The sequence below is a fragment of the Podarcis raffonei genome, chromosome 16, assembly GCF_027172205.1.
Source record: "Podarcis raffonei isolate rPodRaf1 chromosome 16, rPodRaf1.pri, whole genome shotgun sequence".
NCBI classification, from domain to species: domain Eukaryota; kingdom Metazoa; phylum Chordata; class Lepidosauria; order Squamata; family Lacertidae; genus Podarcis; species Podarcis raffonei.
In genome coordinates, this window is record NC_070617.1 from 26,982,137 (window position 1) to 26,995,148 (window position 13,012).

Here is a 13,012-nt window from a genome sequence, read left to right on the forward strand (position 1 = left end):
CAAGGCAGCTATGAAAGCACAGTGTTTTGTGCCCTCTGGGGCAGCTCTCTGGCCTGGTTTAGGCCTGCCTATGGTGAGAACCCCTGGGTTGTTCTGCAGCCTCTCTGATGTAGTGGGCTTAGCGTCAGCTGTGGCTTGGGGATGAATGCCTCTTCCCTTACAAGCAGTCCTCCCAGCAATGGCCAGAAGGAAAGGGAAATAATTTTTTGGGGTGGGCAATGGGTAGGCTGGGATTGTGGTCCACGGCAAGCCTCCAGAGGCCAGCTCTGGCTACATCTCCTCCTTCCAGGCTCCTTTCTGCTCCAGATCAGGGTCTTGGCTCCTGTGGTGCATGGCCTGGGAGGGGGCAGGGAGTGCCCAGCCAGTGCTTCGTCAGGCAATGCCCAAGGTCCTTGGCGTTGTCCTTGGCATCCCCCACCTTGCCGTTTGCTTGACTCCCAAGATCACCTGCTTGAGGCTGGTGTTGGCTTTCCCCCTCGCTCTCGCTCTCCTCCTCCTCTTCCTCCTGCTTGTTCTCTGCTGTTTTAATGGCTTTGCCTGAATGTACAAGCCCTTCCTGAGCAGAGGTTGGCATGAACACCATTGGGTGGTTATAAATAAATGTTGGCTTCTCTCCCTGCTCCTCCACCTCTCTCCACATGAAGCACAGCCGGCTGGTTCTGCAGAAAACATTCCCTGTTCAGCACCACTCAAGCAGTGAAACCTTCTCCAGCAGCTTATTAAACAGAAGCCCTGGAAGATAATGTACGTTATAAGGATCCTCATTAATATCTCTCTGTCTCTCTCCGCTCTTCATCCCCCGTTGGCCTCTCTCCCCCACCCCTCTTCCTTTTTTTACTGGAAGTCTCTGCTCTGAAAATGTTCATTGTGCTGCTTCCCACAAAGTCATGGGAAGATACTTGTTCTTTACAGCTCCCTCTTTAACACACCCACTGGAAAACAACATTTCCCTTGGTGGAGGCAGGTGCCAGTGGGGCCCGCTGTGCAGCATTGCTCATTCATTGTGTTTCCAGACCTTAATTCCTTATTCTCGCATTGTTATTAATTGAAGCGAAACAGGGGAAGGGCCTCAAGCCTTTTCAAAACAGGTTCCAGGATGGAGCTGACCCTCTCTGATCTTTGCGTTTCACGGAATCCACAGCCTGCCGCAACTGAATACACTCTGCAGAAGCATCCTGGTTCCTTCCCTGTGCTATAGTGGGGCAGGAACTGGGGGGGGGGAGCACAATGCCTGGACTTTCCAGATCAGGAGCAATTACATCACCTTCTGGGTAACTGATGGACCCTCCTTGTTCTTTCAAAGTGAAGGAAGTGATGATGAGACTTTCAGAGAATGAGGACAATAATCAGCTAGATAGAGGCTGGATGTTTCTCTCCCTTGTGCCAGCAGCCTAAATGATAACAGTTGTGGTGCTCATTCACGGCTTGCAGGCTTCCTGCAGGTATAAAGCTGGCCACTGTGAGAACAAGGATGTTGGACTAGATGAGACATTGACCTGATCTACCAGGCTTGTCTTACGTTCTTACATTCTAGTTCCTTGCATTTTTAGAAGCCGTGTTTCATCTGGCTGAAGAACACTTGTTGAAATCTCTGTGTTTTGCCAGCTGAACCTAGAGTGCAGGGGAGGCCAACAGAGATCACTCCCCAGAAACTATGCAGAGGATTATAGTCATGGCTGATGCATAGCTAGGCCTCCCCAGTCAAATTCCAGCTTGTTACGGTAACTATAATGACCGCACTTTGCCAGATCATTCATCAATGACTTTCAGTTGATCCAATTAAACTCTTGCATGCATGCATCTATTACTCTATGAATCTTTTTCCAGGGGTGCTTGGGAGGGGGCTGTCACGAGGGGCTCCTGCACTTGAAACTTCACTACAACACTGTTGGCTTCCTTGCAAAAGTACCGTATTTTTCGCTCTATAAGACGCACCAGACCACAAGATGCACCTAGTTTTTGGAGGAGGAAAACAAGAAAAAAAATATTCTGAATCTCAGAAGCCAGAACAGCAAGCAGGATCGCTGTGCAATGAAAGCAGCAATCCCTCTTGCTGTTCTGGCTTCTGTGATAGCTGTGCAGCCTGCATTCGCTCCATAAGACGCACACAACATTTCCCCTTACTTTTTAGGAGGGAAAAAGTGAGTCTTATAGAGCAAAAAATACGGTATTTTGGTAGACAAGCAGAAAAATTTGGGCCACCAGCATTTACAAACCCTTGACACCCAGGCTTCTTCAACCACTCAGATGATTTACAAATTTAATAACTTTGTCGGAGGAACAGCTCCCACCTATTTCTAAAATGTCTTCCCTGCTCTGTTTCCAACCACAGTTCAAAGTGTGAGACGTTTACCATGAGAACCCCAGTCGGACAACAGTGCTGGGAGATGCAGTTCAGCTAGCATTTTTAAAACTGCTGTCTTGCTTTGTAATTTGTTATTATCTTGTGAGATCTGTTGTATAGACAGCCCTGATATTTATGCTGAAGGGCAGCACAGCATTTTTTTGGAAGTGAAAAATAAGCAAGCACACTGGCTTGAAGTTTTCGGCTGGACGACTCCTGCCTCTGCTAAGGAGTGTGTCTGCAGGGATTGGTACGAAGGGGCTCACCATGGAGATTAGTAATCATAAAAGGGAAGGTGGGGGCAAAGGTAAGAGCAGTGAGAAAAGGGGTGGAGCTGCACAAAAGAGAGCATGTGAGCAACTGGCGACCACTGCAGTGCCAGTTTAGCAGCTTCCGTAAAACTGCTGATAGATTTGCATCTGTGACTTCACTCCAAGCACGTGAAAGAACCAAGCAACTTCCTGTAATGTGTGGACTGCGCTGTTGATGTTGAGCTGGTGACCACCTTTGTGCAAAACTGAGAACAAATTGCTCCTTGAACCCCAAGGGTTGAGTGCTGGTACAAAGAGCATCCAGGCCTCCGAGATGTTTGGGGCCTGCTTTAGAGATCCTAGGATGTGCTTGTCAGCTGGAGGACTTAAGTGCTCTTTGCACAGCAGCAGTGCCCAGTGGGGATATGGTGCTGTTCCTTGCAAATGGGCAGCAAGCACCAAAGAGCTGTAGAATGGCTAAGCTGCTAGCAAATAAACCTTTTACGCTGCTGGTTTGTATCTCATAATTCTTCCCCATTCCCACCCCCAATTTCTGATTTTTTCACAACATCTGAGTGATGGTGGGTCTGTCTGTCTCAGAACTGTACTCCAGGTATGCAGCACTGGAGTCTGCTAACTCAAATCAAGGTGTGAAAGCCTGCTTCCTTTCACCACCTCCCCTTCACACTTGATGTATCTCCTGTTTTGGGGTATGCTTGGTGCTCCCTGCCTAGCAAACTGACCTTTTTTTGCCTGCATGCCACCGTTTTAGTGCAGGCAAGTTTCCCCGCAGCACCCCTGTCAGAATGAGATTTATGAGTCTTTGAGGCATCACAGCTAGGGTTGGGTGGATCTGCCTATTTTCATTCCGAGTTAATTTCGCTGAGGCTCGTTCATAAGTCCCTGCTATTTTCTGCATTTAAAAGGAAGTGTGAAAATGTGTAGCTAAATGCATATTTTGTCACAATGTATTTCACCTCTGTGCATGCATTTCTAAACACAGCGTGCATTTTAATATGTCATTTGAACCGGGAAATGTGAAATGCAAAGGGATAAGTATGTGTTCTGGTATGCGCCTTGGTATTGGAGGTGGGAATTGAGTCATTTCACTTAAAATGCAGACTTAACAAAAATTCTCCCTTAATCCCCAATTCCACATCCAGCTTAGAGAGCTGCCTTCTGCACTGCCTTACCATTGTTTTTCTTGCGTCTTTCCTTTCTCTAGAGTGAGCCAGACTTGGAGAAGGGCTTGGAGATGAGGAAATGGGTCCTGTCTGGAATCCTGGCTAGTGAGGAAACCTACTTAGGCCACCTTGAAGCTCTGTTGCTGGTAAGAACACCCAGGAACATGTGGATGGGGAGGTGTGGGTTTTATTTCCAGAACTGGCTGAAGACACTGTGAACTTGCGGTGGAATAGCCAAAAGGGATTTCCCTTGTCCTAAATGACTGGGAAGCTCTCGAGTTCAGCCCCTCCCCTTCATTAAAAGTAATGGAAGCTGTGCAAGAGCATTGTCAGCCTTTTGAAAACTGTCCCTATTCATTTCAATGGGACTTCAGCAGGAGAATTCCCCAGTAGACTGTGCTTGGTGGTTGTGAGCAGAGGGTTCCTGAAGTGGCCACCGTGTCTTACGCTTCATGGGAGAACGGAATAGGTAAAGGTAAAGGGACCCCTGACCATTAGGTCCAGTCGTGACCGACTCTGGGGTTGCGGCGCTCATCTCGCTTTATTGGCCGAGGGAGCCAGTGTACAGCTTCCGGGTCATGTGGCTAGCATGACTAAGCCACTTCTGGCAAACCAGAGCAGCGCACAGAAATGCTGTTTACCTTCCCGCCGGAGCGGTACCTATTTATCTACTTGCACTGGTGTGCTTTCGAACTGCTAGGTTGGCAGGAGAACGGAATAGGATTGGACTTTTTCACAAAGATCTGGAACAGCCTTCCTCAACCTGGAGATGTTTTGGATTTTAGCACACCTCACTTCCAACCAGCATGGCTGTGTTGTAGTCCAAAATATTTGGAGGAGACCAGGTTGAGCAAGGCTGATTTGGAGCATGTCCAAATGAGGACATTCCGGCGCAATCAGACAGGAAGCCCAGCCATTCCGGCTGGTGGATGCCTTTGTTTTTTCACCTGCATGAAGGGTGGTCTCTTGTTTTCCAGCCCATGAAGCCTCTCAAAGCTGCTGCCACCACCTCACAGCCTGTGCTGACCAGTCAGCAGATCGAAACCATCTTCTTCAAAGTGCCTGAGCTCTACGAGATCCACAAGGACTTCTATGACGGGCTCTTCCCACGGGTGCAGCAGTGGAGCCACCAACAGAGGGTGGGGGACCTCTTCCAGAAGCTGGTGAGCCAAAGCCTGGGCTTCTCTCGTAGATGCTTTGCTGATGCTCTTGTGACCTGTGGAGCCCCTGCTCTCTCCCAGATGTTGCCTCTCTGCTTTCCCCTCCAGCTGTTTGCGCACATTGGGGGAAGAACGTGTCTCAAGGTGGCAAATAGGAGCAACCATGAGTGAGAAGCAGCTGTGTGGGATGGAAGGCCTGTAGGCTGGCAAGTTAGGGGTTGCATAGCCCTCTGGCTAGACTTGGTTTTGCTTTGTCAGGCCTCCAGCAACTCCTGGCAGATGCCTTTGTGACCTTCATCATGGCCTGGAGCATGTTTGTGTGCGTGTGTTTGCACACCTTGAGCTTTCTGGTTCATTCTTCAACCTAACAATTAAGTGTTTAGGCCAGAGATAAAAGCACTTTCCTTAGCCTGGTGTCCTTCAAGTAAACTGAACTCCAAATGGGGAGGACTGCAGTTCAATGACAAGAGCATGTGCTTAGCATATAGAAGGTCCCAGGTTCAATGTTGAATAGCATCTCCTGGTGAAGCTGGGGAAAGACTCACAGCCTGAAAGCCTAGAGAGCCCATGCTGGTCAGTGTGGACCACACCATACCAGATGGATCAGTGGTCTCATTCTGTATGGCAACGTCCTGTTCTCATCAGCCCCAGCCAACACAGTTGTATGACGCTGAGGCTCATGGGAATTAGGAGCCCATGTACTTCTCACTGTCAGTTTCCTGTGGAGTATGACATTGGGTCCCTTCTTGGATTTTACCGTAGCCCCTGAGAAACCCACAGGAATGCATTTTTCTTGCTGTATCTGCATGGGAAAAAGGTGAAATGGTTCCCCCATTGGCCTGTTGTAGCTCTGCCATTTTGTTGACTGGAACTGGGAGCAAATGCTGAGCGTTCAGATACCAGCATTGTGTCTGTCTTGCTGTCCCCACGTCCTTGTGCCTTGGGCGTAGTTTGCTGCCCTGCACCATCTCCCAGCAGCTGGACTTTCTTTTCCATGTTGCCTGCATATAATTTGGGCTGTGGTCAATTGACGAAGGGAGAAGCACACAGCAGGGACCCTCCCCACTTCCCTCCCTCCCCAGGACCAGCTTTTGTTTTTGATCCTGTTGGACCCAAAGCCTTTGCAGTCCTGCCTTGGGGAGTTGCCAAGTCCACTTTGAAGTGAGAGGAGAGGGAGAAACGAGGTTCAGATGTTTGCAAAGGGAAGCAAGGGCACTGTCTGTCTCTCCTTTCCCTGGGAGCTGCCAGGTTCTTCCCCCACCCCTCCCCCTGCTTCCCTCCCCCTCCCCCAGCTCTCTTTCTCTCTCCATCTGCACTCCTCCTTCCGGCTTTGATCTAGCCTTGCTTTTCTGCCTCCTCAGCCGCAGACTGTGGGGTAGACATATTTTCCCCTTGGATATCCTGAGCGTTCCTCGTACCCTGACCTTGGCCAAATACCTCTTGGGGGGCAGCACTGTGGAAGAGCTCTTTCCCCTAGCCAGTAAGCCCCAGGGATGCCTGCTTTGTTGCTGTCACACCTCTTCTCTGGCTGTGGAAGAGAGCACTTGGGCCCCCTCTTCCAGTTTGTTCTCTTTTAAAGAAAGGAAATGTCGCATTCTTGAGGTGCCTCTGGTTCTTCAGACCAGAGGAGAAATTCTGCAGTGTGTAGAAATGGTGAGCGCAACTCAGTAGGGTCATCCAAGTACTACTATGTGTCGGCACACCAGTCGTCTGCATGGGGAATGGGAGACTGGGCCCGGCTTGCACTGCCATCCACTCCAAGAAACAGGGACCAGGCAGGAGAAGCAAGGCTTTGTCGGCCACAACTAGTGTGCAAAACATAAGGATATCAGAAGAGCCCTGCGGCTAAAGTAAAGTAAAGGGACCCCTGACCAGTAGGTCCAGTCATGACCGACTCTGGGGTTGCGGCGCTCATCTCGCTTTATTGGCCGAGGGAGCTGGCGTACAGCTTCCGGGTCATGTGGCCAGCAGGACTAAGCCGCTTCTGGCGAACCAGAGCAGCGCAGGGAAATTCCATTTACCTTCCCACCGGAGCGGTACCTATTTATCTACTTGCACTTTGATGTGCTTTCGAACTGCTAGGTTGGCAGGAGCAGGGACAGAGCAACGGGAGCTCACCCTGTCGCGGGGATTCGAACCGCCGACCTTCTGATCAGCAAGTCCTAGGCTCTGTGGTTTAACCCACAGCGCCACCTGCATCCACAGCGCCACCCTGCGGCTAGATAAGGCCAAAGACTCATCAACGTTCTGTTCTCACAGAGGCCAACCCAGATGCCTTGCAAGCAGGAGCTGAGTGCAGCAGCAACACTTGTGCTGCTCAGCAACTGGTTTTCAGAGGTGTACTGCCCCTGACACTGGAGGGTCGTCTACAGCCATCCTGATAAGTAGCAATTGTTAGTCTAATCCTTCGTGAATTCATCTAATCTCCCTTCAGAGCTGTCTACATTCATGAACATTACTACCCATAGGGCAGTGGAAGAGAAGATGAGCCATCATTGTCTTCTCTCTCTCTGTGTGTCTTTAGCATGAATTACAATCCCCGAATACAATCAGGGAGCTGAACACCAAAAACCAAAGTGAACCTTTATTTTCTCCCTGGCCCAGAACAGAAGCTGAGGACTTGAGTTTGTGGAGTGAGAGCTGCTCCAGGCTGGGTTTATTTTTCACAACATGCCATTGACACATTAGCAGTACATTTGTGGAGGATGTATACTGGGCTGTCCCCACATCATTCTGTTTTAGTAGTTCTGCAATGTTCCCCCTGTGTTACTGAACTATTGTCGTCCGGAGGGGCGTACGATAGTGCAATAAAAGTGGAATGAAAAATAAACCAGAACATTTGTGGCATAAAAAGCTGCAGGATTTTGGATTGAAGTTGCTGAACATGCACTGTTTGGAAATGAAGCAGTATGTCTGCCTAGAACCATTGCAGAGGTGCAAGCAGTATTGAAAGTGGGATTGCTTATAACTACCCCAATACCTTCATGGGCACAAACAATCAGTGCTTGCTAGCTCAGTTGTTAGAGCACGAGACACTCAATCTCAGGGTAGTTGGTTTGAGCCCCACATTGAGCAAAAAGATTCCTGTATCACAAGTGGTTGGATTAGGTGATGCTTGTGGTCCCTTCCAACTCTATGATTCTATAAATGCCCAATGAAAAGTATGCTTGGAGGTACCCTGGATGAAAAGCTGGAAGATGAGCTCCTTGTCCCTCAGTGGAGCACAAATGAAATTAGTCACTTTGCTTTCCTGTGCCTTCTCCATGGGTGCTTGCTCTTTGCACTGTGAATGCTCCACACTGAGCAATGGGCAGCAAGCGCAGAGTTTACATTTACTTGAGAGTTCAGACCTGCTTGGGATTCGCCCAGCCTTTTCCTGAGCAGGCATGAACTATGGCTGCTATTTACAAGTCAGCAAACGAGATCAGTGCTAAGTCCCAGTGATTAAGAGGGGCTTATTCCAAGGCTTTTGGGTCTGCTGCTATTGCAGCACCACCAAACGGATGGAGAAATTCTTCCCAGTCTCTCTCTCTCTCTCTCTCTCTCTCTCTCTCTCTCTCTCTCTCACACACACACACACACACACACACCACCACCACCATCTTTTTCAGCCATCTTTGTTTTGCCCTCCTCCTGCCTCAATTCTCAACCATATAGTTCTCCCTGGGTGACTTGGGAGCCTGAGCTTCCTTGCAGGGCTGTTGAGATAATAAAATGAAGAGGGTTGTGAACAGAGCAACCACGTACAACATCCTCAACTCCCTAGGCAGGATAAAAAGTAGAATATATTTTTTGAACTGAAAATTATTTTAACTTGCCCACATCTATTTCTCCACTGAGCATGGGATGAGAAGGAAATGAAAACAAGCCATTAAAACAAAAAGCAGCTCCCCAAGAATTTTGCAGAGAAATGTCCAAGGCACTTTCTCTCTCCATCTGGGCGTCTCCAAATGCAAGAGAAACAGCAACTTAAACTGATCCAGGCTCTGTGTTCAGTGCTTTGCTCTTGCATTCATCCCTCTTGCACTTTTCTCTATGCTATAAAAGGGGCCTCTGCATGCGGCTGGTTTTGGGGCAGTGTGAACATCTGCTGTAACTGTGCAGTGAGCGGCAGGGATATCTCTGCTATAGGTGTGTGTCTTGTTTGTACTGCCCTACAGCTGAATCATCTCTGACTGGCAAAGTGGCTGACACAGCCCTACAGTGTTTAACCCGCTGGCCAGAATGCAGCGGAGAAAGTGGCCGCAGCAGGGGTGGGTCACTGGGTTAATCCAGATGTGGGTAGGCAGCTGACCACCCCCACCCCCCTGCACCCCCTCCCAGTCCTCTCTGGTAGCTGATGTGGGAGGGAGGCGCCTCTGTGCTTTGTGACAGCTCACCATCTTCTGTTCCTTTGGAATCCAGTGCAGCCAGCGGCCGTCTTCTCCCGCAGCCCCCCTTCCCCCCACCCCACCGGTGTTTGTTTCATTTTGCATTTGCTTTCTGCAGGCCAGCCAGCTGGGAGTGTACCGGGCCTTCGTGGATAACTATGAGGTTGCCATGGAGACGGCAGAGAAGTGTTGTCAGGCCAACGCTCAGTTCGCAGAAATCTCCGAGGTAACGTTATGATGTTCAGACACGTGCAGCGACTCGTTCTGACTAATTCGCTCAGATGGAGCCCTTGGGATGTCCCTGCAGCACTTGCCCTTCAAAGGTGGTGCGCTCTCTTCCTCTCTCTCTCTCTCAGCTCCTGTTCATTTCAGTGGGCGGCTTGCACAGGAGAAGCTTCCAGTCTTGTCAGTTCTGCCCGTCTCACGTGCTGCAGCCCTTAATGCGACCCAAGACCTCTCAAGGTCTTGAGGCCACCCCAACTGACCTTTGCGGCGATACGAAGTCTAATTAGGTGATCCCCCTTGCACACTCTGCTAGAGTGGCTTTGAGCTGCTTGGGCACCACCTCCGTGCCATGCAAGGGACAGGATGGGAGGGTCTGAACTCCTGCAGTGAAATTATCATTAGCAAAAGAGAGGTGAACAAGCCCACTTGAGTGGCAAGCATCACCCTCTGTCTGGGAAATGGCAGGCCTTCGTTAGCCTCAAGTGGAGTGACGTGGAGTGGCACTAGAAAGGTGGAGGGTTTCTCAAGTGGAATTGCAATGCTGCTGGGTGTCCTTTGGGAGAGAAGCCGTCTTGAGTAGGGTACCTTGTGCAATAGCTTCTTGAGGGTTCTTGCAAGTTGGGTCACTCCTGCCTGGCAGTCGAGCCTAGCCTGGTACTGATGAAAGGAAATCACAGCTTAAGTGGGTGATATCCTTGTTTTCAGGATCATGTCCAAACTGTGCCAGGACACCCCAAACCAGGTACTGCAAATCAAGTGTGGCAGAAGAGGGGCGGGGCTTGCCATGTCTTCAGGGGAACCATACAGCTGCCAAAGGTAGCAAAAAGCACTGTGCAAGGATGGAGTTGACCACTGGACTATGGCAAATGCTTGGGTGCCTACTTCGTGTCAACAGAGGGCTTGATTAAGCTAAGTAGGGGACAGCTGGCAGTTCCCTGCTGCACTCTGAAGAAAACTTAACACAGTTGATGTTTTCTTTCTCCCCTTTCATAGAATCTCAAGGCTAGAAGCACCAAGGATTCAAAAGAGCAGACGACGAAAAACTCCTTAGAAAGTGAGTAGTGCACCCATGGATTAGGTTGGCAGAATGCTTTCCTTTCTCTTGAGCTGGGCTTTCAGCCCTGCAGTTGTGTGGGTTATATTGGTCTACCAAGCAGTGCAGCTCATGTGGGACCTGTCGTCTTCCTTTCTCCACAGCTCTCCTTTACAAGCCAGTGGACCGAGTCACACGCAGCACCCTTGTGCTCCACGTAAGTTGCTTTGAACGTTGATGCTGCTGTCGCTATTGCAGTGGGCAGACGGGGAAGCCTTGAGGTTTATATACAATAGGACTCATAATAGTTGCAAAAATATGTAGCCAAACAGCCATCTTTTCCCCCCTTTCCCAATGTGTTGAGTGACACTGTGGTTTTTTAAAAAGATAAAGGTAAATCATCCTTTTCAAATCCTCTTTGGGGGTGTCTGTTTTCAGAGTGGTCCTTGTGTAGGGCTACTGCCTTTGCTCAGACCCTCCATGTAGTACAGGAGGGCCATGATCCAGTCTCCCAGCATTTCCACAGGCAGTCATGGAGGAAGTGGTTTTTCTTTAACCCTTGTCTCCATTTCACAACACTGTTGCTGCTTGTGCAAAACCACCTTTGATTGAAAGAAACAACATTGTGAGATTTGACGCTGGGTCTCCTGTACCATGGTGCAGTTTGTTCCCAAGACAAACTTCAGGAGAAGATGATGCTTTGCTGACCATTGAATATCGGGAAGCTTTATAAAGATAAATTCCCTTGGAAAAGAGTTGCTTGAAGTACCCTGGAAAATGCCCTTGCTGTGCCCCAGCTTCAGAACTGGGGTGGGGAACATTCAGCTGCTCCTTCATATCTGGGTTTAGCATGTTATCCGCTCAGGTTTCCAGCTGTGCTGTTGCTTACAGCTTAGACCCCCCCAACCCCCTTTGTTTGCCGTTAAAAAAACCAAAGGGGGTATGGGGGTAGAAATTGGCTGCCCTAAGGACTTGGCTTGGTTTCTTGATTCAAACAAACGTTCAGAGCAAATGTAACACAGTACACTACTGGATTATAATACTCAAGCAGCTTAAAATTACCCCATGCCTACATAAACATGGAAGCCAGACAAAACTGGGAGGTCTTTGTCGCTTTTCTGAAAAGTCCCTGGATTTTGTCAGGTTCTGCTGGGAAGGAAGGCACTCAGCCCCCATGAAAGTCTCTCCTCTTCCACATCTGCCACAAGCCGCTTGCTCCTCACAGCCCTTTCTGACCTTCCTACCCACCTGCTGCCTCAATCTCTCCAGTGCCCCATACACTCCCATGAGTTGTGTTCCTTCAGTTCCACCACCCCCAGCCTCCTTTCAAAGGTCTCTTGCTCCCCCAGATGACCCTAACCTTTGCTGCCGCTTAGTCCTGAAACAGCCTACCCTTTTTCTTCCTTCCTTCCTTCCTTCCTGATAAATGTTGAGTTGTTGCCTCCTTGGAACGGGGCCCTGTCTTCTTTTGCTTATGTTGCTTGGTAAAGAGCCATCTGCAGTAACAGGACTGTAACTAGTGGTGGTGGTGAAAGATAAAGTGGTGGCTGGAAGATAAAACTGCTGCAGCTAAGGTGAGCCTGTGTGGCTCTCCTGCTGGGGCCTAGGAAGGCCTGTTGATATGAAGCTCCTTGTATTTCCAGCTGCCAATCTCTGAACTTTTTCTTTTCCTCTTGGCGGTGCAGGATCTACTGAAGCATACTCCTTCGAGCCACCCTGACTACCCTCTTCTTCAGGATGCCCTCCGCATCTCCCAGAACTTCCTGTCTAGTATCAATGAGGAGATCACACCCAGGAGACAATCCATGACAGTCCAAAAGGGAGAGGTGAGTGCTCCAGTCCTGCTGGCACCTTTTGGGGTGCGGTGTTCTTATGTGGGGGTGGCACCCATGCACATCCACACACAACTGTTTTCTTTCTTTATGTCCACTGCAAGAGAATATGTGTCAGTGAGAGTGCGGGATGGGGGCTCAACCAGCATTTGGGAAGGGAATTGGACTAGTCCTGGTGACGGGAATGGAACCTTGAGGGCAGCCTTCCCTAACCTGGTGCCCTCCAGATGTTTTGGACCACACTTCCCACTGGCTGGAGCTGATGGGAGTTTCTCTAAGCCCTACCTGGAGATCCCAGGGATTGAACCTGGAACCTTCTGCATACAAAGGATGTGCTCTGCCACTGAGCTATCACTCTTCCTCATTGTCATCACATTGTCCCCTCTAAGAAGTAGTATGCTGAACTAAAATAATTCTCTTTTGTCTCACCTGGCAGGGTTCTTCTTAGGTTCTAATCTTAGGTGGCCTTTTTTGCTGCCTTCATCATCACCAGGCCTAAAATAATGTCCAGTGAAAATTCTCCCAGGTGCTTTCAGACAAACTCCCATTTTCAGAGTCATTTCTACACCCATCTTTTGGCTGATTTAGTTCTTGAGGGACCTCCGGGTGGGAT

At 49.4% G+C, this 13,012-nt stretch overlaps 1 protein-coding gene across 1 annotated transcript in view; it reads left to right on the forward strand.

Moving 5' to 3' along the window:
- Window positions 1-13,012, forward strand: part of BCR (BCR activator of RhoGEF and GTPase) — an 89,625-nt gene that overhangs the window by 42,054 nt on the left and 34,559 nt on the right. The window contains exons 3-8 of the mRNA XM_053369192.1: window positions 3,821-3,925; window positions 4,757-4,942; window positions 9,428-9,535; window positions 10,528-10,588; window positions 10,732-10,784; window positions 12,253-12,393. Of these exons, the coding sequence (XP_053225167.1) occupies window positions 3,821-3,925; window positions 4,757-4,942; window positions 9,428-9,535; window positions 10,528-10,588; window positions 10,732-10,784; window positions 12,253-12,393 (654 nt within the window). The remainder of the gene's footprint in view (window positions 1-3,820; window positions 3,926-4,756; window positions 4,943-9,427; window positions 9,536-10,527; window positions 10,589-10,731; window positions 10,785-12,252; window positions 12,394-13,012) is intronic.